Source organism: Macaca nemestrina, chromosome 3 (genome assembly GCF_043159975.1).
Source record: "Macaca nemestrina isolate mMacNem1 chromosome 3, mMacNem.hap1, whole genome shotgun sequence".
NCBI classification, from domain to species: domain Eukaryota; kingdom Metazoa; phylum Chordata; class Mammalia; order Primates; family Cercopithecidae; genus Macaca; species Macaca nemestrina.
In genome coordinates, this window is record NC_092127.1 from 16,813,431 (window position 1) to 16,839,560 (window position 26,130).

Below are 26,130 nucleotides of genomic sequence, written 5' to 3' on the forward strand. Positions count from 1 at the left end.
ACAAGATTAGAAATGATGGCTTACGAGTCATGCAGCCAGAGGCCACAAGAATTCAAACTCCCAATTGCTGTTATAGATCACCACTATTGTAAAACCTAGGATTGATGTTCGAGGTATTTTTCACATCCTGCATTCTGATAGATCAGCTGGTGCCACCTAGACCAGTCAACTGGCTTATCTGGTCTTGTGGTTCCCACCCAGGAACTGACTCAGCACCAGAGGACAGCATTGACTTCCTATGATTTCATCCCCACTCTACCATTCAGCATTCCTCATTTCCTATCTTTTAAAAAAACCCTAGTCTTTGAATTTTCAGGGAGGCTGGTTGGCGTAGTAAGAAAACTTCAGCATCCCCTTTTAGCTGGCTCTACATGTTTTAAACTCTTTATTGCAATTTTCTGTCTTGATAAATCAGCTCTGTTCAGGCAACAGGCAAGATGAACCTGTCAGGAGGTTACAGAGATATAGAACTTACTCAATAATTGCCTTTTAAATAAAGAAAAAATGTTAAATATTTTCTATCTAGTTTGTCTGATTATGAATGCGAGGGGTCACGATGATAGCAATTTATTTTTATTACTGCAATTAATCTTAGAGTTCCACAAAGAGGCTTCACCAAACAATTTAAAAGGAATTTATTGCTAGAACATTTTGCGGGTCATGTTTAAATGCACTTTCTGTTACTACACAACTGAGAGATTGCTATATTGTCAAAGCCACTTGCTGTTCATTTCTCTCTCAAATCTCTTACTCAAACCCAGACTCATCTCATGCTGCTGGAGTTGGGTCATGGGCAAAGCTCCAGCAATGACGTTTTGAGCCACAGGTGGCCCCCTGGCTGAATGTAATACTTGCCTGGTTTATTTTTTAGAGCCTGGCCTTAAGCATTTCATTCAAGGCCATCAGTATTATTTTATGTAAGTGATTAACATTTTTGGGGGGTACAGACTCTTTTTTGTTAGGGTTAACACAGCATAATCTTCTACTAGCCTAAATTCTCATTAGTATCCACTGTTGCATAAAGAATGCTCATGATTATAGTAATTAGAAATGTTAATTTCCTAGAGCAATTATAATTTCCTTTAATCTTCCATGGCAGTGTTTTTGAAAGAATTTTATTAATTCATTTTATTATTTTTATTAATTTCAATTTTAATTTGAGATTCAGTGGGTGCATGTGCAGGTTTCCTATGAGGGGATACTGCATGAGACTGAGGTTTGGGCTTCTATTGATCCTGTCACCCAGACAGTGAACACAGTTTCCAGTGGGAAGTTTCCCAGGCTTTGCCTCCCTCACCCCCTCCCTCCTTTTGGAGTGTCCAGTGTCTACTGTTTCCACACAGACTCTTTTTGAGAATCTGATGAAAGTTATGAACTCCCCAGAAGAAATGTACACTGATATGGTTTGACTCTGTGTGCCCCCCCAAGTATCACCTTGAATTGACTGTAATACTCCCACATGTCAAGGGCAGGACCAGATGGAGATAATGGAATCACGGGGTGGTTTCCCCCAGGCTGTTCTGGTGATAGTGAGTGAGTTCTCCTGAGATCTGAGGGTTTTATAGGGGCTTCCTTCTTTGCTCAGCACTTATTCTCTCTCCTGCTGCCCTGTGAAGAGCTGCTTTCAGCTATGATTTTAAGTTTTCTGAGGCCTCTCCAGTCATATGGAACTGTAAGTCAATTAAAGCTCTTTCCTTATAAATTGCCCAGTCTAGTACATCTTTATTAGCAGTCTGAGAATGGATGGATACATACGCATATACAGACACAACAGTTGGCACACAAAGTATTTTTGCTTTCTATATCTGGTGGCCTAAGAACATTTTCATATGTTTGTTACATATATAGCTTTCTCCCTACCTCCATTGCACAAACACATGGGAGCTTGATATTTATTCTTTGGAATGCAGAATGCGATATTTTGCCTATACCCTATGGACTTCAGTAAGCAAGAAAATGACTGTAGTTTTCAACCTTAAAAAAAATCAACTGGGAGATGTCTCAGGCAAAAACAATTATTTTTCCTGGACCTCTGGCTCTTATAAGCTTAGGCAACGTGTTGACTCCCTCCTCCATGTGTAATGCTAATCAGGGTTTTATTGAGAGTTTGCATGGTAGGCCCTATGCTAATTGCTTTCCATTATTATTTTATTTAACCATCACAACAACTCTAGAAGTAGGTACTATTATTATTCATATATATTTGTTTTTTGCGACAGAGTTTTGTACTTGTTGTCCAGGCTGGAGTGCAATGGCCTAGTCTTGGATCACTGCAACCTCTGCCTCCTAGGTTCAACTGACTCGCCTGCCTCAGCCTCCAGAGTAGCTGGGATTACAGATGTGTGCCACCACACCCAGCTAATTTTTGTATTTTTTTTCACCATGTTGGCCAGGCTGGTCTCAAACTCCTGACCTCAAATGATCTGCCTGCCTTGGCCTCCTAAAATGCTGGGATTACAGGTTTGAGCCACCACACCTGTCCATTATTCATATTTTGAATGAGGAAACAAGGTGTCTTAGTTTCCTGTGACTGCTGTAACAAAAGATCACAAACTTGGTGACTGGAAATTTATTATCTCACAGTTTTGGAGGCCAGAAGTCTGAAATCAAGGTGTTGGCAGGGCTGTGCTTCCTCCAGAAGGTCTAGGGGAGATTACATTCTTTGCCTCTGGTGGCTGCCAGCATTCCTTGGCTTGTGGCTGCTTATGCAATCTCTGCCTTCCCTGAATGTCTCTTGCAAGGACTCTTTTTTTTTTTTTTAAAAATGTATAAATTTATGGAGTGCATGTGCAATTTGTTACATGCATAGATTGTGTAGTGGTCTAGTCAGGGCTTTTAGGGAATTCATTACCCAGATAAAGTACATTATACCCATTAACTAATTTTTCATCATCCACCTCCCTCCCACCCATTCACCCTTCTGAGTCTCCATTGTCTATTATCACACTCTCTATATCCATGTGTATACACTTTTTAGCACCTACTTATGAGTGAGAACATGTGATAGTTGACCTTCTGTGCCTGGCTACTTACAAAGATTATTGTCATTGGATTTAGACCTCATTTAGAAAATCCAGGATGATCTCATCTCAGATAACTTTTTTTTGAAAAAAATTTTTTTTGTATTATCTTTTCATTCCATCTGAAAACATCTTTTCTTTGTTTTTCCAAAAAAAGTCACATTCACATGTTCTTGAAATTAGGATGTGACATATCTTTTTGTGGGCTCCCATTCAACCTGCTAGACAATACATAGGTAATTTATAGTAAGTCAGTAGTAAACCTGGGATTCCAACCCCTTGTCTTGGGGCCTCAAGAGCTTGTGAAAGCCCCACACTTTCTAATTGTAGACTTCAGCGTCTCTTCTGACTTTCAGTCGTGAGGACCATTGTCTTGTGTATAGACTGGCTGCTGGCTAACATGTCAGGGCCCATTTTGATAGCAGTATCAATTCTAGAGGAAATACGAAGCTGACTCACACAAATAAACAAAGAAGCTTGGCCAGTGACAAGAAAGCCAAGTATCATGTTAAGGGCACAGTTCCTCCCTCTAGTTTAGCTCCTTGGCTTTATTCTGGTGTGAGATGTCCCATGGTGATTGTGTCATGGACAGAGCAGAGGGAGGGCTCTGAGGAACCTGGGAAGCCTGCTGAGCTGCATTTGGGACCTGCCTGGGCAGAAGGGCAGTGAGTTTGTGGAAACATTTGGCTAAAATATTCATGCATAAAGAAATTGAAGAAGGCATAAGTAAATGGAAAGATGTCCTGTGTTCTTGGATCAAAACACTTAATATTGTTAAGATGTTCATACTACTCAAAGCATTCTATAGATTTAATGCAAGTCCTATCAATATCTCAATGATTTTTTAAAGAAATATAAAAATTTATCCTTAAATTCCTGTGGAATCTCGAGGGATCCTAAATAACCAAAACAATCTTGAAAAAGAAGAACAAAGTTGAAAGACTCACACTTCCTGATTTCTAAGCTTACTATAATGCTACAGTAATTAAAGCAGTATGGTACTTGCATAAAGACAGACGTATAGACCAATAGAAAGAGGCAAAAGACTTGAATAGATCTCTTTCCAAATAATAAATACAAATGTTCAATAAACACATGGAAAGGTATTTAACATCACTAGTTATTACAGAAATGCAAATTAACACCACAGTAACATACCACTTCACATTCATTGGGATGGCTATTAAAAAAACTCAACAACAATGGAAAACTACAAGTGTTGGTAAGTATGTGGAGAAACTGGAACTCTTGTGCACTGTTGGTAGGAATGCCAACTGGTGTAGCTGCTATGGAAGAAAAGTTTAACGTTTCCTCAAAAAGTTAAACCCAGAATTACCATATGATGCAGCAATTCCACTACTAGGTGTATACCCAAAAGAATTTATAGCAAGGGCTTGAACACATATTTGTACACATGTATCTATGTACACATGCCTATGTACACAGCAGCATTATTAACCATAGCCCAAAGGTGGAAACAACCCAAGTGTCCATTGACAGATGGATGCATAAAGAAAATGTGGTATGTAAATTCAATGGAATATTATTCAGCCTTAAAAAGAAACCAAGTTCTGATAAATACAACGACATGGATATTGTATGAAGACATTATGCCAAGCGAAATAAGCCAGTCTCTAAAGGAAATATATTGTATGATTCTACTTATATGAGGTACCTGAAACTGTCAAATCGATAGAAACAGAAGTAGAATGGAGCTTACTAGGAACTGGGGGAAGGGTGAATAGGAAGTTGTTGTTTAATGGTGTAATGGACTGAATTGTGCCCCTCTCTTCCCCCTGCCAATTTATATGTTGAAGCCCTAGACGTCAATGTAATTGTATTTGAAGATAGGGCTTTTAGGAGGTGATTAAGCTAAATGAGGTCATAAGGATGGGGCCGTAATCTGATAAAACTGGCTTAACAACAAGAGGAAAGAAGAGAAGTCTTTTCCCCTCACCCACCAAGCCCAGCACATGCGCAACCATATGAACACACAGAGAGGAGGTGGCTGTCTCCAAGCCGGGAAGAGAGCCCTCACCAGAACCTGACCTGACCATGCTGGCGTCCTGACCTCAGAATTCCAGCCTCCAGGAGCAGTGAGAAAATAAAGGTATGTTGTTTACAAGCCACCCATTATGTGGCACTGTGTTATAGCAGCCAGAGGTGACTAATAAAGATGGCTCTCGAGTTTCAGGCTGTGATGATAAAAAAAAAAATTCTGGAGATGGATAGTGGTGCTGGTTGTACAACAATGTGAATGCATGTTAATGTCACTGTACTCGTATGACACTGATTAAAATGGCAAATTTAAAGTTACGTCTATATATAATACAAAAATATCATACAGTGCCTACTTGGTAGTGATTGGGATAGTTGCTTTTGCTTTCTGTAAATCTGTGCAAGAGAAGAAACCAAGTTGTAGGGTCTGATGGGGACTAGCAGATCACATAAGACAGGACCTAATTCCTTTTCTGAGGTGAAAGAAGTGGAGATGTACTCAGTATGGCCTCTGAGTAAATACAATTTTTCAGTGTGTATTTAGAGCTGACTCTATCTCACACTGATGAGGTGTTTCACCCTCATTTTATACACAAGGAGAAAAGTTACAAAGACATATAGCATTATCTGTTTTTCCATGATGGTGTATAATTGTCTTAGGAGAGATAACAACTGGAAATTCCCAAAAGGACGAGGATTACTTCCAATTACCCGGAGGATATTAGAAAGTGGGAAGCATTCTTGCTTTTATTTTACCCCTCTATTCCTGCTTCATTTGAGATTGTCCCTTTCAATCCATGCTGCCTTCTTGAGAAACTAACCAAGATTGGTTTTTCAAAGTATAGTTCAAGTAGTTAACAGCTAAGCTTTCCAGTGGTAGGTGTCAACCAGCGTTTAAGAACCAAGCAGGGCAATTCGAAGGTCTCCTAAAGCCAGGAGAATATTTAAATGAGCTGGAAGATACAAAACCAATCTGCTTTTAAATTCCATAAGAAATTTTATAGTTCACCTGGAGAGAGAGGACCAGGAAGAGGAAATAGTATTTGAAAAGTAGGAGGCTCTTGCATTGCTCTTCTCAGTTTAATTAAGGTATACTCTAGATACGAGCTTGAACTCTTTACTCAGAATGTCACAATGAAGCCTGACAATATTGAAAACAATCTATTTTTCCATATTCAGTTTTCTTGTTTTACGTAGCTTACAACTTTTATCCAGAATATTTTCTGGTAAATTGGACCTTTAGGGAAGGAAAGAACAATTTTCTTCAAGAGAGAATATTTGCTCACTCTTACTTTGCCGTGGAAGGGAATTCAATGTATTTCTCTTTTAGATATGGGGTACTTTAAGTTGTCATTATCAATAATTTTGGCATACTTGAATCTTTGGGTAATTCGGCATTCATTTGGCTTTGATATGGCCAGGGACCATTAAAAAACCCCAACACTCCAGTTACTGTTAACCATTAATTTGGATGTGCAAATATTTGTACTGCCACCACCCACTATTAGTACCGCAACCACTGCCACAACTAACAGGTGACTTATGTTGATTACTCGTCACGTAGCAGACATTGAGGTAAGAGCTTTGCAGGAATTATTTACAATTAATCCTCAACAAACTCTATAATACAGGGACTGCTATCCTCATTTTACTGCTGAGGAAACTGAGAGAGATTAAAGTGACTTGCCTGATTCTAACATACTCATCCAGTAAATGTTGGAGCTGAAATTTAAACAGAGATGCCTGGGAATTCAATGGAACTGAGGATGTGTGCTACTCTGTGAGGCGCTGAGAACAGTGATTATTTTCTATTTATCGTTGTATTTGCCACAACATTGCATGTTGAGCCTTATTTGTGGCAGAATGAGCTCAATATACGTTCGTAGAATTAAAGAATGAGGAAAGGCAATGAATATTTAGCATTGTGCTAAATATCTCAAATGTTAACTTAGAAGTTATTTCAATATGGAATTTTATGTGCTCATTTTATGCTCTGAAATTGGGTAGCCTACTAATATAAGGGGATTAATTGCGAATTTGCTCTTACTCGGGAGGCTGAGGCAGGACAATCACTTGGACCTGGGAGGCAGAGGCTGCAGTGAGCTGTGATCACGCCATTGCACTCCAGCCTGGCAACAGAGTGAGCATGCGCCACAAAACAAAACAAAAAAGCCAAACACACAGGTGGAGATTTAAGATGCTAATGAGACATGTGACGTATGAACAAGCATGTACAGCTACTGCACATGTGCACCCAGAGGACCATCCAGAACATGCTTCCTAGTAACACCTCTTCCCACCCACTTATGAATCATCATGTAAGACTTCCATAGAGGGAGTCTCCCTAGTGCCAATCTTTGCTGTCGCATCCTTACCAGCAGCCCGCCCTGATTCCTCTGTCTCTCAGAGTGTGCAGTGTATTCTGCACCGAACTTTCCAAATATTCTTCTTCCTTTACAACAAATTGCCCTATGCTGCATCTTCTTTGTTTTGTGTCTCTCGTTTACATTCTTTTAAACCGAGAAGACAAAAACTGAGGTCTCACAACAGCCAACAACCACGTGAAGGAGACAGCGAAACTCCACAATGACCCATCAGTATCCTGGCTTAGACAAGAGACAGAATGTGCCAGTGAGGAGTTGTTCAGTTATGGAAGGACAGAAGAAGGTGACCAAGAAGTAAATTTTGGCAGTGCCTCTCAAATGCTACTCAGGATAACCACTGACTCAAACATTCCGAGCCTCAGTGGAAGGGCTGTCCATAGGATGGAGCTGAAGGTAGGATGCTTTCGCCAGTAGACCCAGAGTGTTCTTTCTGGCAAACAAACCCACTGGCCTCCCTGACAATGTGAAACAGCCTCTTCGTCTTTGCTCTGATTCCATGTTCATCAGACAACTTTTTGACTCCTGTGTAATCTGCTTACATGGAGAGAATGTGCTGATGATATGGATTTCATGTTTTTCTGTTCTGTTTGACAGTCATTTCTCATGCAAAATCAATAAAGAGGTTTCCAATGAACATTTGATGTCTACATAGCTTTCTGAGACCACGTGCACTGATTTTACTCACACCTGGATTTCTGAGCATTGTGACACTTGTATTAGTTTTAATTGTCTATTAATAGTGGATATTTTGGTGTTGATCTCAGCCTCTTGTGCATTTTAGTTGGTGACAATCAATCCTGGGGACCTTATCATTGTGAAGGCTGTAAAAGAGTGTTTCTAGGTCTTCTAAGAGGAGAGTCAGTTTCATTTACCCAGCCTTTTCTTTAGGCTGCTGTCTTTCAAACCTTTCTGTGTGAACCAGCCTGAAATCAGAAAAGGTGGACAGGTGTCTGGGGAGTCAGCAATCTTAGATTGAAGTATAACATTTTCCTGAAGTATTTTTTCTATTTTAAAAATGTTATAAAGTGCGCATTCCATTCTGTAACTGATCTATTTTGTGTCGATGTTATTTTCATATGATGTTTTTTGCCTGCTAAACTTTAAGTACAGTTGATGTTCTGGAAGGAGATGCTGTGGTTTCCTGTGGTCCACGTACTGTACTTCTGGGCATGCAGCTGAGTACCCCTGCAGGGACATGCTTACATGAATTTCAGAAGCCCTGCCTTAGACACATGCTTAAATCTTGCAGGTATGTGACTTCTATGTCTTAGAGTTTTAAATAATTTCATAATTTTAATATCTATTTTATGAGATTTAGCTACTTAACTTCCTCTAAATAGAATTTTTTATACCAGACAATGACTAATTATTTTGATCTTTTAATGACTAACTTAGATTGCTACACAGTAATTTTGGTTGTGGTGTTTACGATCTCCTCAACCTGGTTCAATAGCAATTCTTTTTAATTTTCTCTTTCCTTTTAAAATACCAGTGATGGCAGTAGTGGTCCTCCTGGAGCAGTGGCTGCCAAGGTGCTGGCTACCGTGGGGAGGTGTGGCAGGGGGTGGGCACTCCAGGGATCTGGTGGGAGCCAGGAACAGGTTGGAGCTCTGCACCCTTCCGGGTTAACTGGGCGGAGCCCCGACTTCTCTGGCGCAGCTGCAGTCACCCAGTGGTAGCTGTGGACCCTTGCATCCCTGCACTCTAGGGGCCTGGGAAGCCACCCCGACCCCAACCCTGCAGGCTCAGAAGTGCCTGCTCCTGCTGTCTGGCTTCTCCCCTATCCTGTTGCCCGCTCAGATTTCAAAGCAAAGTTGAGACTGAGCCTGGGTGGCTGTGACCTGGCTGGGTGTGTGTGTGCTCGGGATGGCACTGACATGCCAGACCCCTCCTCCCTTAGCCCCCTCGCTGATGAGCATGGAAGGGGGCCTGAGGCGAGGGGCTGAGGGTGGCTCAGCATGTGCCTGCAGGTTTCCCTCAGAACAGTCTGGGCACTGTGGATGACTGCAGGAGACAGGCTTCTGGGTAGTAGGGACAGGTCCCTGGTGAAGCCCCACCTTCAAACCAGGGACCCATTGAAGTCTGGTGGCCAGGCTGTCAGTTTAGCGGACCAGAATGAGAACTTATGGTGCCATTTAGTGCCATTTCTGGGCCCGCCCATGGTCTCCCATGGACCAATCAGCATGCACTTCCTCTGATGTCCATAAAAACCCCCGGACTCAGCCAGACTCAGAGAGATGTGGGGACTACCAGCTGTGGGAAGGAGCTACCCAATTCTGGTCTCCTCGACTTGACCAGATGACCTGCCTGCAGATAGAAACTACCCACTCTGGGTATCCTCTCAACTAAGAGCTGCAAACTCAGTGGGATGACCTGCCTGCGGATGGGAGCTACTCACTTTGGGTGTCCTGAGAGCTGTACAGTTGCTCAATAAAGCAGCTCTTCGCCTTGCTCACCCTGCAGTTGTCCACACACCTCATTCTTCCTGGATGCAGGACAAAAACTCAGGACCTGCCAAATGGTGGGACTAAAAGAGCTGTAACACAAATGGTTGAAACACACACCCATTCCCTGCTTGCCACGTTGGGGGCAACCAGAAAGAGAGAAGAGAGGGAAGAGCTGCAGTCCTTTGGGGAACCCAGACATAGGAGCTCCCCAAGCCAGGGCTGTGACACCCTCTTTGGGGCTCTGTGGTTCCTGGTGTCTCCAGGTTTCCGAGCATCACTGTGTTCCCTGGTGGCCACAGTAGAAGCTGGTTGCAGTATGCCTGGTGCAGCTGCAGCCTCGCAGGGAGCCAGAGTCTGTGTTGGTGCCTGCAGCTGCCTGCCCTGCTACAGCTGGCATGCCTGGCTTTACACAGTGACCAGACCTTGTGCTCACTCACATACCCCTTACCACTCTGCACCTGGCTTGCCCTTGGCAGGCATGGGACTCAGGCTGGTAGCATGAACCGAGTGCAGCCTGCCAGTCTGAGTGGGTGGAATGAGCCCAGTGGATCCGAGTAAAAACTCTGGCAAAGATACCACTGGCCACAGAGGCTTCTGGCTGGCAAAGCAACATCCCAAGGATCTCGTGACACCAGTGTGGCCTCGGCTGCTATCTAGTTAAATGATGAATAATTGGCTCATATGTTTCATATACGTTTTGAGAATTAAACTAATTACAGTAAGCATTTTGAAAACATGAATTATTCCATAAATTTTACTAATTGTAGTATAATTTCTAAAGTTATTGTATTTATTGTTGAGAAAGACAAAAGTACTCTAAGTAACTAATAACCAGTGCTCCAACCTTGAGAAATGGGGGAGAGAGACAAAGAAAGAGGAAGAGAGGTAGACAGAAAGGTGCCATCTGCTCATATATTATACAGCATCTTGTCTCATGTTTTTTCACACCAGTCCTAAGATAGAACAAATAAATATCCTAAATATAAACTTTGAATGAAATATTATGTTATTGTGGCAGTATGCCATTTCAACATGACAGGATATGGTGATGTGTTTCAATATAATTATTTTAGCTTTAGGGCATAAGTACAATAAAAATACTGATACCTAACTACCTACAATATCGCCAAAAACATGTATGCTTTGTCTTTCTTATAGTTATTATGTTCCCACATACCTTCAAAGGCATTGCATTTAAAAATACATTTATTATGAAAATTTTTATGAGTCAGTTGTTGAACTTTGAACACCATCAGCATTTTACATACTTCTTCATCTATACATTTCCCAGTCTCTCTCTGTTTTACTGGAGGGTTTTGAAGTCAATACCATGCAGCAGGTCCTTTCACCCCTAATACTTTAGTAAGCTTTTCAAAATGAAAAAGAGACAGAAGGAGAGAGAAAGAGTGGAAGTAGTAGACAGAGAAAGAGAGAGAAAAAACAATTTTCTTACATATCCACAAATTTATAATAATTACTTAATACTTAATATCATCCAGAATCTGCTGCATATTTACATTCCTCTGGTTGTCTAAAATATCTCTTTTCACTTATTCTATGATTAACTGAACTAGTAGAATGTACAGTTATATGAAATCATAGAATATATAATATTGATGATTTAAACAGGTTTCATTTTATTGTACTTCAGCTTTGTATATTGTAATCTAGAACAGTTCTTCCTATCTCCTCTTTTCTCTCTGCCATGGACTTATTGACTAAATTAGATTGCTGCATTCTAGATTTGGCTTGAGGTGCTATTCAAGTTTCCCTCAACTTCTGAATTTCCTGTAGACCGAAGTTAAAGACTTGATTAAATTCAGTTAGATGTTCTTTTGGTTTTATAAAAAGGATATTTTAGGCATGGTTCTTGACTTCCTGGCTTGTCTAAAATGCTTTCAAGTTGCATCGTATCATACCAGAATGTGTATGATTCAGTGATGCTAAAATTGATCAGTGGGTTTAGTTGATGGTAGCTTGATAATTTTATTGTGAAGCTTATCATCAATACTTCATCTAAGGTTTTATTATCTAATGAGGACCATTTCTTTAATCAGTTATTGCATCAGGAATTGCACAATGTTGATTTAAAACATTCTTTCCTTTTGAATTTATTATCTGAGCAGCTGTATAAAATCCCTCAACTATAGGGCTCTTTGGACATCCTGAAATGCACCTTATATCAGAAAAGCAAGACAAATGCTTGTTTTCCTTTTAAATGTCAATTTCTAGAGTCATGATTTGGTGCTGAAGCAACTGCCATTGGTGCCCAGTGACTTTTATTTTATTTCTCTTTCTCTCCTAACCCTCTTTTGAAAAATATCATTTTAAATTTACAATATTTTGTATATTCAATTTGTTTTAATTAACGGGGTCACTTTTTTGATGTTCATATTGTCTCATCTATGGCAAGTGGGATCCCCTTCTAGCTGACTCCCATGTCCTTTTGACATGACCTCCACCAGCCTTTGAAAGCTTTCTTCCCTTTCTGCTTTCTAGAGTAACAGACTGTCTCAGCCCACCGTCTACCTTTCCGGCCCCACAACTAGAATCAGCTATTTCTTCATGAATCCTTAGTTCTATTTAGTGAACAATGCTATTTAGAGACCACAATTGAGAGCTAGGTGTGCTCACTGATTGGATTGAAGTTATTTCTAGACTTTTTCAGTGGATAAAGCTAGAATGTGGCTATTTTCAGAAAGTAGCTGACATTGAAATTTCAAATTCAAGTTTAAGATTGTAGGATATTTGTTTCTTTAATTTTAGGTTTAGATATCTTTTTATACATGTTCAAAAATCTTATTTGTTTATAACATTAACATACTTTTAAATTTGCGTACTTGAAAGTAAATTCCGAAAAAGCTTTAGAGTTAGATAGGTATATTAGATCTACATTATTGATGACATGGTTTAGGTTCTATACATCCTTATTCATTTTGGTCCACTTATTGATTCTTGGATCAAGAGAGGTGTGTTAAGTTTCTATTATTGGTATGCGTCTTTCTGTTTCTCCTTAGATTTTCAGCAGTTTCTGCCTTATGTAAGTTGTTTTCCACGGATTGCAGTCTTTGATATTATAATGTCTTTCTCAGCCTCTTTTAACTTTTTAACTTTTTTTCTCCCTGTATTCTACCTTGCTTCCTATCAAGATCTCAAACCCTGCTTTCTTATTACTTAAATTTGCCTGGCATGTTTATGCATATTCTTTAGTTTTTAATCTTTCTGTATCATTTTGACTTAGGTGTGTCTCATATATAGCAGAGACATTTGCCTTTTTAGTCAGTCTGAATCTTTCTTTCAGTGGATTTATATGTTTGATCTCAGCTCTGACATAGTGATTTGTTACATAATTTACTGTTATCTAGAAGGTCTTTCCCCACATGGCCTGTTTTCTCTTTCCAATCTTTAGTATTTAATATTGTTTGTGTTTTTGTTTCACTTGTTGCCTTTACACTAATATTAATTATAATAGTTGAAACTTCTCTTTTTAAATTAATGCCTAACTCTTTCTCTGAGCAATGCTAAAGTTGGCTATAACTATTACTGCTTTTCTTCCATCCTCCCCCGTGTCTAAACATAGATGATACTGTTTTACTCCTAGTTAATGCCTATGCAACAATCAGCAAATGTATTCTGCTTTGCACTCACTTTCCCCACTTGTATTATTTCTACATTGCCAGATTATATATAATTTATATATTCCTCCATCCTGTGGCCAGTTTCTACTAGACCCTGCAATGAGCTTCTTCAAGGAGTTCTTGATTTTCTAATGCTTCTTCTCCAGCAGATTGCTCAGAAAGGCTTTTGGTAAAAATAATCCCAGTCCTTGAATATTTTTTTTTTTTTTTTTTTTGAGACAGAGTCTTGCTCTGTTGCCCAGGCTGGGGTGCAGTGGCCGGATCTCAGCTCACTGCAAGCTCCGCCTCCCGGGTTTAGACCATTCTCCTGCCTCAGCCTCCTGAGTAGCTGGGACTACAGGCGCCCGCCACCTCGCCCGGCTAGTTTTTTGTATTTTTTAGTAGAGACAGGGTTTCACCGTGTTAGCCAGGATGGTCTCGATCTCCTGACCTTGTGATCCGCCCGTCTCGGCCTCCCAAAGTGCTGGGATTACAGGCTTGAGCCACCGCACCCGGCCTGTCCTTGAATATTTATAATGGCTCTTTGATGGCCTTGTGCCTTAGTCTGTTTTGTGTGGCCATAACAGAATATCACAGACTATAATTTTTAACAAACAAATTTATTTGGCTCATGGTTCTGGAGACTGGGAAGTCCAAGACTGAGGGGCTGCATCTAGTGAGGCCCTTCTTGCTGCATCATCCTGTGGGGGTGAGAGAAAGAGGGAAGGGAGCCAAACTCACTCTTTTATTAGAAGGTCACTCCCACAATGACCCACTCCTGTGGTAACAGCATCAATGCATTCATGAGGGCTTTGCCCTCATGACCTAATCACCTCTCAAATATTCTACTGTTCAACATTTTTGCATTGATGATTACGTTTCCAAAACATGAACTCCAGGGGACAAATTGAAATCACAGCACCCACCTTCATACTTGAGGGATAGTTTGGTTGGATATAAAATTTTTGGCTTATATTTTCCTTTCTTGAGCATCTTTACAATACTGCTTCATTGTCTTCTGGTGCAAAATGTTTATACTTCAAAGTCTGATTCATTCTTTGCTTGGATGCACAATTTTTTTTCTTGTTTTAACAATACAACCATTTTATTAGAAAGTATTTCAGTGTTGATGGTTCTAAGTTGGATTTCCCAGACGGTCCTTTTAATATATAGATTCAAATCTTTTATTTTGAAAAGGTTTCTTTGAATTATAGTTTTATATATTAGTTGTTTTTTGTTCTCAGAGGGCTTTCTTCTTTTGGAAATTTTATGTTGAATCTCCTTCACTTATTGCTCCAAATCATTTGACAAATTCTTTCTGTTCTTTTTTCTTTGTGTCTGTTTTATTAGCTTCATTTTCCCTTCCAGCCTCAATTTCTCTTACTGTGCCTTCCGTGGTCTCTCATTGCCTTTTTATTTCTTCTAATAGACCCTTCATTTCTGAAATACTGTTTCTTTCTTTTCTAGTTCATCCCTGAGTTTTCTCAGTTGTCTTTCCATAAAATGATGGTTCATATCGTTCTAGCCATCTTATTTCTGAGCAGTTCTAATTCTGATTTGTATGGTTCTTTCAAGCTTTGATTAGTTTTAAGATTGTTTTAGCTCATTTTGAAATCTTATGTTGTAGTTTTCATCTTCTTTATAGCCACTTTTGTAGTATATTTTTATGTGTTGGAACTATATTTGATTCATTCTTATCTTTATCCTTGTTGGATCTCAGTATGGGCTTTTATTGTAAACTGCTTTTATTTTCCATATATGAACGATCTCATATATAAATGAGATGATTTTCTTGGATTATTAGAGGAAGATTCCTGTGTAGGGCTCTCTTCTCTGTTGTCACTGTGAAGTATTAAAAAATATGACCTTTTTATAGGGACACTTCTCTGTCTCTTAGAGCTCAGCCTTGTTCACAAAAACTTCCTGTTCTAACTCTGTGTTGTCTAGAGTTCTAAAGGTCTTTCCTTTCAAAGCAGTATTGTTACCTTTGAATGTGTTTGTCATTCTGTACTTTCTGAGATCTATCTTAGACACCTCCTTCTCTGGTTTGGAAGCTTTTGTCTTGCTGGCTTCCTCAGTGTTGTATTTCAGATTGAATTCACAGCAGATTTCTTACTCTTTTTTTATAGGGGGAGGAGGGGAGAGGATGAGTCTCTGTCTTTCCAGAAGGTAGTATTTTGGAGTGTTTCTCAGATATATGCAGGGTAACTCTGCATTAGCATGGTTTACATTACTGGTTCCCTATGGTCTCTTTGCATTGGACTCAGCTTGGAGCCTGTGACTGGGTCTTTGAATTCCACTGGTAAGGTGCAGATCTGATTGCCTTCATTCCTGTTCTGGAAAGGCTCTTCTCCTTTTGGGAGTGAATGCTTGTTACTGATTTCTGAGTACTCTTCTTGGAGAAGTAGCAGTACTCCCCTTTCTCTTTTCTACCAATTCTTCATCTCTCCTAGCCCCACCCTGGATCTGCTGCTGTCTGGTGTTTTGGTGACACTAACCCATGTTCTGTAGTACTTGAGGGATTTCTTGTCATCAGTTTTGTGTAAGATCATGTCCATGTTGCTTGTTTCCTTCTTTTGCTAGCCTCAATGTTCTGTCTGGTCTTGATGATTAAACAAAATCATGCAGATGCCATGCTTTTAGCATGCCAATATATTCTAAAGAAAGAATATGGTAGAAAATGTGGCTTTTCTATTTCTGGCATCATTCCATCATTTTCAACAGCAGGGAAGTACTTGAGTATTGAAATTCAAAACAAAACTACAGTGGTCCCCCGTTATTCTTGGAGGATATATTCCAAATCCCAGTGATGCTTAAAAGCACAGATAGTACCAAACCCTACAGATACTATGTTTTCTCTTATGCATAGGTACCTATGTTAAAGTTTACTTTAAATTAGGCACAGTAAGAGATTAACACCAACAATAATAAAATACAACAATTATAGGAGTATACTATAATAAAGTTGTGTGAATGTGGTCTCTTTCTCTCTCTCTCTTTCTGCTCCAAAATAACATAGTATCATTAAGTCCCATAATATTATAGTTGGGATCTCATAATACAGTTGGCCAAAAGTGCAGAAGGTGAGACCATGGATAATGGAAGACTTCTGTATTTGCTACAAATTTGTATGCAATTCTGACCAAAAAAAAAAAAAAAAAAAAAAAAAAAAAAAGCGTAGGCAAAGAGTTTGAATGTATATGATTAGTTCTGGAGGACTTGAGTCTAAAACAAAAGTTGAAAAAGCTGATTTGTCCTTCCTGTGCTAGAGATTGGTATAGAAAATTAAGCTCCTCCTGAGATTATCTTGTTATTTTAGTTTATTTTTAGACTAGTTTACAATAGGCCATCCTTTCCAGAAATTGGCCAGGCATCATTTAGATTGGGCAATAAAATCTCAACCCAAAGAGCCACGCAAGCTCTATAAGAAGGAAAAGGTCTAAGGCAAGATGTAAGTGAAGGCCGAGCAAAATACAACTAGGTTACCAATTGGACAAACAGAGAACTTTGGAAATATAAGGTAAACGTTAATTCCTGCATCTCCTAAAGTCAATAGGAGGAAATGCAATCAAGTGGATCAAAAACACAGAGATAATTGTGACAAAATGAAACATGGAGAAAAAATTTAGCCATGGAAGCTAACGGGGAGCACGAGTGCTTATTTTCCCACCTCCCAAACCACGACAGATGTAGCTATGTTTTAGGTCGCTTACAAAAATCTAAGACTGACTGATGACCTTCAGGTTGCTAAAAATGTCTCTCTTGGGAATGTAAGAGACAACTTACCTTTTAGCAGCACAGTCACCACACTTCTCAGAGCTTGGAGCAGTGGCCACGATGGCCTGCTGCTAACAGAGCGGCTCAATACATTGCAAGGACACTTAGAGGAATATTGGCTCTTAATTTTAAACTGCTGCCTGCCTGCAGATGATTAAAGTCAAAGTTCAAACCCAATAATGCATATTCGCATTAGTCTTAGAATTGACTCCCTGGGCTGAGTGCGGTGGCTCACTCCTGTAATCCCAGCACTTTGGGAGGCTGAGGCAGGTGGATCACCTGAGGTCAGTTCAAGACCAGCCTGCCAACATGGTGAAACTCCGTCTCTACTGAAAATACAAAAATTAGCTGGGTGTGGTGGTGCATGCCTGTAATCCCAGCTACTCGGGAAGCTGAGGCAGGAGAGTCACTTGAACCTGGGAGGCAGAGGTTGCAGTAAGCAGAGATCACGCCACTGCACTCCAGCCTGGGTGACAGCCTTTCTAATTCCAAGAATGACACTAAATTAATAGAATTTAAATAGAATTAATAAAATTAATCTTTGCCAGAATAAATCAGTTGGGAGAATGTTAGACTGAAAAATTAAGAGAACTGATTAGAATTCACTCAACTATCATAGCAAAATTTCTAATCCACAGCCTTAGAAAGTTAGCATAGATGGAACAATTCAATATAATTTTTCCAGTCTTGGACATAGGAATACCTCCAACCTACCAAAGGGGTGACAAAGTGACCTGCTGGCTTCTGTGATAACTCAGAGTGGCCTCTACAGTGGTAATTGCCCTCAACTTGCCTTAAAAATCCAGTAACCATCTACAGGCTGGTGGACAAGAATAGCGCGCCAATAAAATAAAAAGGAGCAGGGGAGGTTCCTGGGATCCTTGCGTGAAATTTTTTAAAACAGGGAGTCAATCTTTTTTTTTTTTTTTTTTTTTGAGATGGAGTCTCGCTCTGTCCCCAGGCTGGAGTGCAGCAGCACAATCTAGGCTCACTGCAAGCTCCGCCTCCCAGGTTCACGCCATTCTCCTGCCTCAGCCTCCCGAGTAGCTGGGACTACCGGTGCCCGCCACCACACCCGGCTGATTTTTTGTATTTTTAGTAGAGACGGGGTTTCACCATTCACAGGATGGTCTCGATTTCCTGACCTTGTGATCCGCCCGTCTCGGCCTTCCAAAGTGCTGGGATTACAGGCGTGAGCCACCGCGCCCAGCCAAATTGTGTTTATTATAGGACACTTTTAAGTTTGTCTTCATAGCCCTGTCTCAATGTTGAAAACTCAGAAAGCACAGAAATATTCGAGAGGATAATGCAGTACTTTATGTGTTCTTACATTTTTCCCAACCTTGCTTTTGAGCCCCAGAGAGATGACTTAGCATAGTGTACCAGCACTGCCTCTGCCTGAGAAAATAAATGACAGATCAAGTCGAGTCTAATACAGTCTGAACGATAAATCCTCTCTGAATGAGTGCTTAATTTAAAGATCTGGGTTGATGTGATATAGCACCTAAAGGACAGAGACAGTTCCCTGCATAGTTTCCAGGGAAATAGCAGGACAATCTCACTCTGCAGCTTTCCTGGTTGTGAGACTAGATTGCAGGGGAATTCAGGAAAGCTGGCTTTGGCTCTCCCAAAAGAATGCGAGGGAGCCTCACTCGTCGTGCAGAAAGCGCTTGCTTTTTACTCCTGCATCACACATCAGCAGCACTCATACAGAATTTCTTGGAAAGAGACAATGTCGCATCCTCAGATGGTCTTTGAGATAATGCACCTCCTAATGTTGAACTTCCTTTCGTGTAAGCTGATAGGGAAAAACCTGAAAAGCCTTGTGCACTGCGAGAACATTAGAAGAAGAAGCAGCAAGCAGGTGAAAAGAAGAGCAGCAGCCTGCAGCAGAGGAGAACTGGAATTATTTAGGGTGCCTGTCTTTGTGAATGTTCCACAATTCAGGGTGACATTAATCTTGAGGAAGGAATTCAAATAAACAGCCTAGGTAGTTCGGTATTGGCAGGAATTTTTAAAATAAAGGTTTTTTAAAAAGTTTGCACAGTCGCAAGGTGACAAATGGATGCGCCCAGATTGGCACATTGAGGACAGTAAGCAGACATTTCTTAAAAGAATTTATGGCACTGGTTGGAAAAGACACGTTTGTCTATTTTACATCTTTTATTCTTTCTTACACATGATATTTAGAATTCTGAAGAACTCTTCTCTTTAGACTATAAAGGAGCACTCTAAATGACTTTAGCAAATTCATGAATTCTAAGGAGAAGGGGAAAATAATAGGAAATTCAGTTTCTTTCATTTAGCATCTTGACACAAAAAGAGACACTCCATATGTGAGTGGTTTAAGAATAGTTTTCCACTTTAAACCTGTTCTTACCCTCTCCAACATAGCATGGGGGAAAGCACATTGCTTCTATTTGAACAGCACTGAGGGCTGTTCAATTTATTCCATGGTTCAGAATCCTATTTATTCTCTCTGGGACTCATCACCTCCCCACTCTACCCACTCTCCTTGCCTACCAGAGGATGGAATGACTTCTGGAGAGTACTGCTCTATCAGATGTGACTGTAATCTCTTCTGCCTTTTAAGTAGGAAGCTGGTAGGCAGAGTCGGAAATTGCTGAACAGAGGCTTTTAACTTTTGGAATTTCTCCTTCTTCCCCATAGGATGTCAGAACGGAATATTTTGTAACTTGTTTAACTATCAAATGGACCATAGACGCGACCGTTCATGAGAATCAGTTACCTGAGAGTCATTACTCAAACTGCCTTTCTGGCTGAGCTTTCCAAAGAAGTGGACTTTGTATGGCTGTGGAGGGAGTGAGTGCCTAGTGTGCCCTGAGAAGGCTTCACACATACAGGTGTGTGGGCAAAGCAGTGAACGGCAGGTGGGACAACAGGGAGCCAGGATCCCCCATTCATTCATCTTTCATTCATTCAACAAACATTTATGGAGCACCTACTATATGCTAGACACTATGTCTTTCTGCAAAAGAGCAGTAGCAACACAACAAACCAACAGAATCCTTGTGTCACAGAATTTACTTTCTAGTGGGAGAGATAGATGAGAAACATGATTAAAAAAATAAATTGCATGGCTTGTTACACAGTGATGGATGCTAGGGAGAAAAATAAAGGAGGAAAGGGAGTAGGGAGTGTGTAAGTATGCATGTGGATGTGTGTGGGTGTTGTTGCAATTTTAGATAGGCTGACTAGGGAAGACCTTACTGAGAAGATGAATTTTTGAGTGAGGACCAGAAGGAAGTAAGGGCGGGAGCCATATGATTTCTGAGACTGGAGGATTCTAAGCTGTAGGAATAGTAAATGCAAAGGTGCTGAGGTCAGACTGACCTGGCCTGTGTGAAGACTGGTGACGAGGCCAGTGGGCCCTGAGAGGAGGAAGCCAGGGGGTGAGGAGTCAGAGAGGAGGTTGGAGGGGAAACAACAGGGGTCAGATTGTTTACAGACTTATAGGTAAGGACTTTCATTTTTACCTAGCGGTAGATTGCAGCTAGTGAAAGCTTGGATGGAGGAGGGGTGGCCTCATCTCCGGTTGGTTTTAAGTGGACTGTGTTGAGAATAAACCGAAGCGGGGCGGGCAGAAGCAGGGAGATGAGCCAGGAGACAAGTGCAGTAATCCAGCTGAATTTGTCAGGGAAATGAGTGGCGGTTTATAGGCTGTTTATGATCTGTAACATATCCTTTACAAGCTGAGTTACAAGTACCAGAGCCAAAAATTGCCTGAGCACGTCATTGTTTACCCTGAATCAGGCTGGCACAGACAAGCAGGTGGAAAACTGTTCCAAGTACAAGTGCATAAAACGGTGAGTTGCCCTGCTTCTTGGCCCAGATCTCCCATAAAGGAATCTTGTGTTTACATTGCTGGAGGTTTGTGGTTCCTTCCCATAATTGCTTGAAAAGAACCACTGAATCTGCATTCCCCTTTTCGCTTTCTTACTACAACAATAATTGACTTATTACATTTATTTAGGAACTTTGCCCATTCTAACAATTAATTTAAAGTTTATAGGAAACTAAAAAGCTCTCTCATATATGAGATTGAATCCTGGAACAGAAAAAGGACATTAGTAAAAAAAACTAGTGAAATCTGAATAAAGTCCTGTTTAGTTAATAGTATTATACTGTTAATTACTTAGCTTGATTAAATATACCACAGTTAATGTAGTAAATATAAAATGTTAACATTAGAAGAAGCTGACTAAAGGGTATATGTGAACTTCCTGCACTATCTTTGCAACGTTTCTGTACATTTAAAATTATTCCAAAATAAAAAGTTTATTTTAAGAAACCTTCTGAAAGGCAAAAGAAATTGCATGTGTCAACATTTTGAAAGTATTTTTTTGTCAGAGATTAAGTTGGTCGACACATATATTCTGCATTTTTAAAATTTTTTTATCTTTTTTTTGTTGTTGTTGAGACAGAGTCTCACTCTGTCACCCAGGATGGAGTGCAGTGGCGTGATCTCAGGTCTTGGGTCACTGCAACCTCCACCTCCCTGGTTCAAGTGATTCTCTTACCTCAGCCTCCGGAGTAGCTGGGATTACAGGCACACGCCACCATGCCCAGCTAATTTTTGTATTTTCATTAGAGATGGGGTTTCACCACGTTGGCTAGGCTGATCTTGAACTCCTGACCTCAGGTGATCCACCCGCCTCGGCCTCCCAAAGTGCTAGGATTACAGGCGTGAGCCACCATGCCTGGTCTATCCACTCTTAAAAATATTATTACCCACCTACAGTTAGAAAATAATCTTTTTTCATCATTTCATTTAGATTAAGCTGCATTTCAAATCCTTCACTTGCCTCCTGCATTAAATGTACACGTTTCACTTATATTCTCAGAGATCTACTCTGCCTGAGAATCAGATACTTTAAAAAACTAGTATTTAACAGTGCAAACTGTTGTCTTTTATTGATTTCCTTTCTTCTTGCCTTCCTCCCATCCTCTATGTCTTCATTCTTGCTATGCATCACATCTTCACTGAACAAATACAACTGAATGTAACTGGCCCATAAATTATGTCCCCATTTCCCTCTTTTCTACACTTAAATATGACCTTTATTTGTTCACTGTTCTGAGGCTTTGGGGGAAAGAAATTTGCCATTGTGTTAAAAAAGAAAAAAAAAATTCTGTTGCTGGATGTGGTGGCTCATGCTTGCGATTCCATCACTTGGGGAGGCTGAGGCAAGAGGAATACTTGAGGCTAAGAGTTCAACATTAGTATGGGCAACATATTGAGACCTTGTCTGTACAAAACATTTAAAAAATTAGCTGGGACTGGTGGTATGAATGTGTAGTCTGGGTTACTCACGAGGCTGAGGTGGGAGGATCACTTGAGTCCAAGAGTTTGAGGCTGCGGTGAGCTATGATCCTGCCACTGCACTGCAGCCTGTGTGACAGAGCAAATCCTTGTCTGGGGGAAAAATAAAAAATCTAATCTTCTCAACCTCTGATTGTTTAAGCCAGAAATAATTAATGCAAATGTCTCCAGGGATAAGGCAAGTGTTGTAAAAGTATGAGGCAATCTAGGGTAATAGATATAAACACACTGGCATAGCCTACTTGGGCTTAAGATGGTTCTGATTTTGATTATTCCTGGAAAGTTGTACCTTTCCTAGAACCTCAGTGGAAGATGTGAGTCTGTTTAGAAAAGGTGCTATATAAATTCAGATTATGGTTTAATCAGGTAATGTGGGAAAAATGTGACCAGTTGCAGTTTGAAGAACATAGTAACCAGTAGGAAGAAAAATTCATGTTTCTGCATAAGGCAGATAAAAGATTGATGAGATTTTAGCTCTGTAGTGAATCACACAATGATACTGTGGGCTCCTCAAGTGTATTTCTTAGTCACTAGGCAGGACAGCATTTGAATCATCATAGAAAGATGACAAGCAGAACTATATATATGTTTGTGTGTGTGTGTGTGTGTGTGTGTGTATATATATATATAAAAAACTGTAGAAGGAGCTCACTTCTCATGCCTTTCAACACGTTAGGATAAGAAAATTCTTTCTGATATCTGTCTACTTCAAATTTCCACTGCTATGAATTAAGTCTGTGATAGACAGTTACATTAATACAAGCAGGCTAATATTACTAATATTCTAGGGAAGTTTTAATAAAATGTTTAAGATGCAAAGGATGAGACCAAATTACTAACTTGAATTAAGCAGATAATGTCAGGACGACATACACATGCAAAAACCATGAGGAGTTGGAGGGTGTAGTGGCAGGATTGACTCTCTCCTTCATCCTGGGTGTCCCAGGTATGAAGAGTGACCCTCTGAACACAACAAGCAGTGCACCTGTGACTTGCTGAACATATCCTCTACAGGCATCTGGAACAGCTCACCCAGGAACACTGCCTGAGTCCTCTGGCCTCTCCTACCATGCCCTGGGGTAGCCTTTTCTCAGAGCTCTGCAGCCACAGACACCATCTAGGCAATGGCATCTTCTTTCAGAGACTATAAAACCAAGGACACTGATGGTACTCCTCCACAATGCGAGACAATCAACTCTTGATTTCTGAAAGACTGGGGAAGTGGAATGGTGTGAACATCTAGCCTTGATGCATTTCCCCCGATATCCTCTGCTAAGAGCAGGTTGAATGGCTAGGATAAATCCATCCTATCCAATTTTAGTCCTGCTTTAGTACACTCTATTCTATGGAGAAAGGCTATAGTAACAGTATTGAATGGAACCGAACCCAGTGCAATAGTCTTTTCTATGCCAAAAGATAGATACTTTAAATTTGGGACCTGGGGCTATTCAGCTCTTTCCATTCTATTTCCACTGAATAGAAGTGTTCAGAGGTGGAAAGGCTGGTGCTTATTTAAAGAATCAATGTGGGCCGGGCGCGGTGGCTCAAGCCTGTAATCCCAGCACTTTGGGAGGCCGAGACGGGCGGATCACGAGGTCAGGAGATCGAGACCATCCTGGCTAACACGGTGAAACCCCGTCTCTACTAAAAAATACAAAAAACTAGCCGGGCAAGGTGGCGGGCGCCTGTAGTCCCAGCTACTCGGGAGGCTGAGGCAGGAGAATGGCGTAAACCCGGGAGGCGGAGCTTGCAGTGAGCTGAGATCCGGCCACTGCACTCCACCCTGGGCGACAGAGCCAGACTCCGTCTCAAAAAAAAAAAAAAAAAAAAGAATCAATGTGGCTGCCTGTGTCACAGTTCTGTATATTACAGAAATACACTTCTTTATGATTCTGCACAGCACAGCCTGGAGGGGAAAATAGCCAAGCCCCTCACTGCCTTGTACTTGCATATACCAATAGCAGCAAGGCTGTGCACCAAGACAGAGGGTTTTTATCACGTCTATCAGGTACCCATATTTACCCACTTGTATGACAGATACATTAATTCTCTACAAAAGCCGGTGGTGATTTCCCTAATCTCAAAGAAAAATATTTTCTAGGTGTATTTTAAAAATTCATGGTCGGGCATGGTGGCTCATGCCTATAATCCAAACACTTTGGGAGGCCAAGGCAGGAGGATCACCTGAGGTCAGGAGTTTGAGACTAGCCTGGCCAATATGGCAAAACCCCGTCTCTACTAAAAATACAAAAATTAGCTGAGCGTCGTGGTGTGCACCTGTAACTCCAGCTACGCAGGAGGCTGGGGTAGGAGAATCGTTTGAACCTGGGAGGTGGAGGTTGCAGTGAGCCGAGATCACGCCATTGCACTCCAGCCTGGAAGACAGAGCGAGACTCTGTCTCAAAAAACAAAAACAACAAAAAAAATCATCTGGGGAATCAACAGTGGTCACTAATTCTGGGTTAGGCTATCAACTCTGAAGACTAAGTCTAGTAATTGCTAAAAAGAGGTTGAACATTCATGTATTCTAGATGATTTAAATGGATGCTACTTGGCTGCAGGGTAAAAGTGAAGATTTTAGCAGTCCCTCCCACTACCTGAGGCTATGGGGGAGGCACACAGTCTCCCAGGTCCGCGCGGGTTTCAGGCAACCTTTCCTCACCTCCCCCCAGGCAGCAGGCGGGGGCTCCACTGGAGGGTAGTATTTAGGCACGTCCCAGGCCACAGCAGCCATGAACCATTTGAAGTCCTTGCACTTGAGCTGCTTGCGCAGCTCCTTCTGGGCAGAGATGTCCCCCGTGGAGAGATGCCTGTACTCCGGCCGCCGCTGGTAAATGTACTCGGCAAATTCATCCATCCAGGTCTCAGCTACCCGCTTCAGGTTCTGTGCAGCAGGAAAAAAAAAAAAGTAATTTATTGGCTTATTCATTCAAAAGGTGGTTTTTGTTGCACCAGAAATTAAAAAAAGAAAAGGAAAAGATAACGGACAACCTCAGGCAGCCCTGGTTGGTGGTTTACAAACAATGAGAGTTTTCCTAACTGCAAGGGGTATGATACAATTGGCCTGTGGCTTCGCACACATTTCTGCTTCTGGCATGGGGTTCAATTGCCAATTTGGTAGTTAATTTATCAGAGCCAGTAAAGATTCAGCTCACTATTATATCACTTTTCTCATTTCCTCTGTTATTTCATGATTATAAATTTTTTATTTTTTACGTAAAACTAAAGGTGTTGAAATTGGAGAGAATGAGATTCCTCTCAGGCATCAAATTGCTTAAAGCATGTCCAGAAACAAGAATCTAGGAAAGAATGAGGACAAACAAGCTATTATCCTTTTCCCCCAACTTTAGAGAGATCACTGAGCATTAGTACATTTAAAACTGTGTGTTCTGATGTTCTATGTGTGCAACACAGATACCAATCAGAATTTAGTAATTGACTGCATGATGAAGTGGGGCTAAAGGAAGCACCAAGTAGCCAGTCTTTTCCACAGATGTGTCCCTGGGGTAAAGGAAGCAGAAGGTCGGTTGTGGGGAATAAGCA

General features: G+C 40.8%; 1 protein-coding gene across 5 annotated transcripts in view; it reads right to left on the reverse strand.

Moving 5' to 3' along the window:
- Positions 1 to 26,130, reverse strand: part of LOC105466678 (polypeptide N-acetylgalactosaminyltransferase like 6) — a 1,213,852-nt gene that overhangs the window by 58,386 nt on the left and 1,129,336 nt on the right. For all 5 annotated transcript variants that reach the window (XM_011715760.3, XM_011715757.3, XM_011715758.2 and 2 more), the window contains one exon: positions 25,250 to 25,471. In XM_011715760.3, the coding sequence (XP_011714062.2) occupies positions 25,250 to 25,471 (222 nt within the window). The remainder of the gene's footprint in view (positions 1 to 25,249; positions 25,472 to 26,130) is intronic.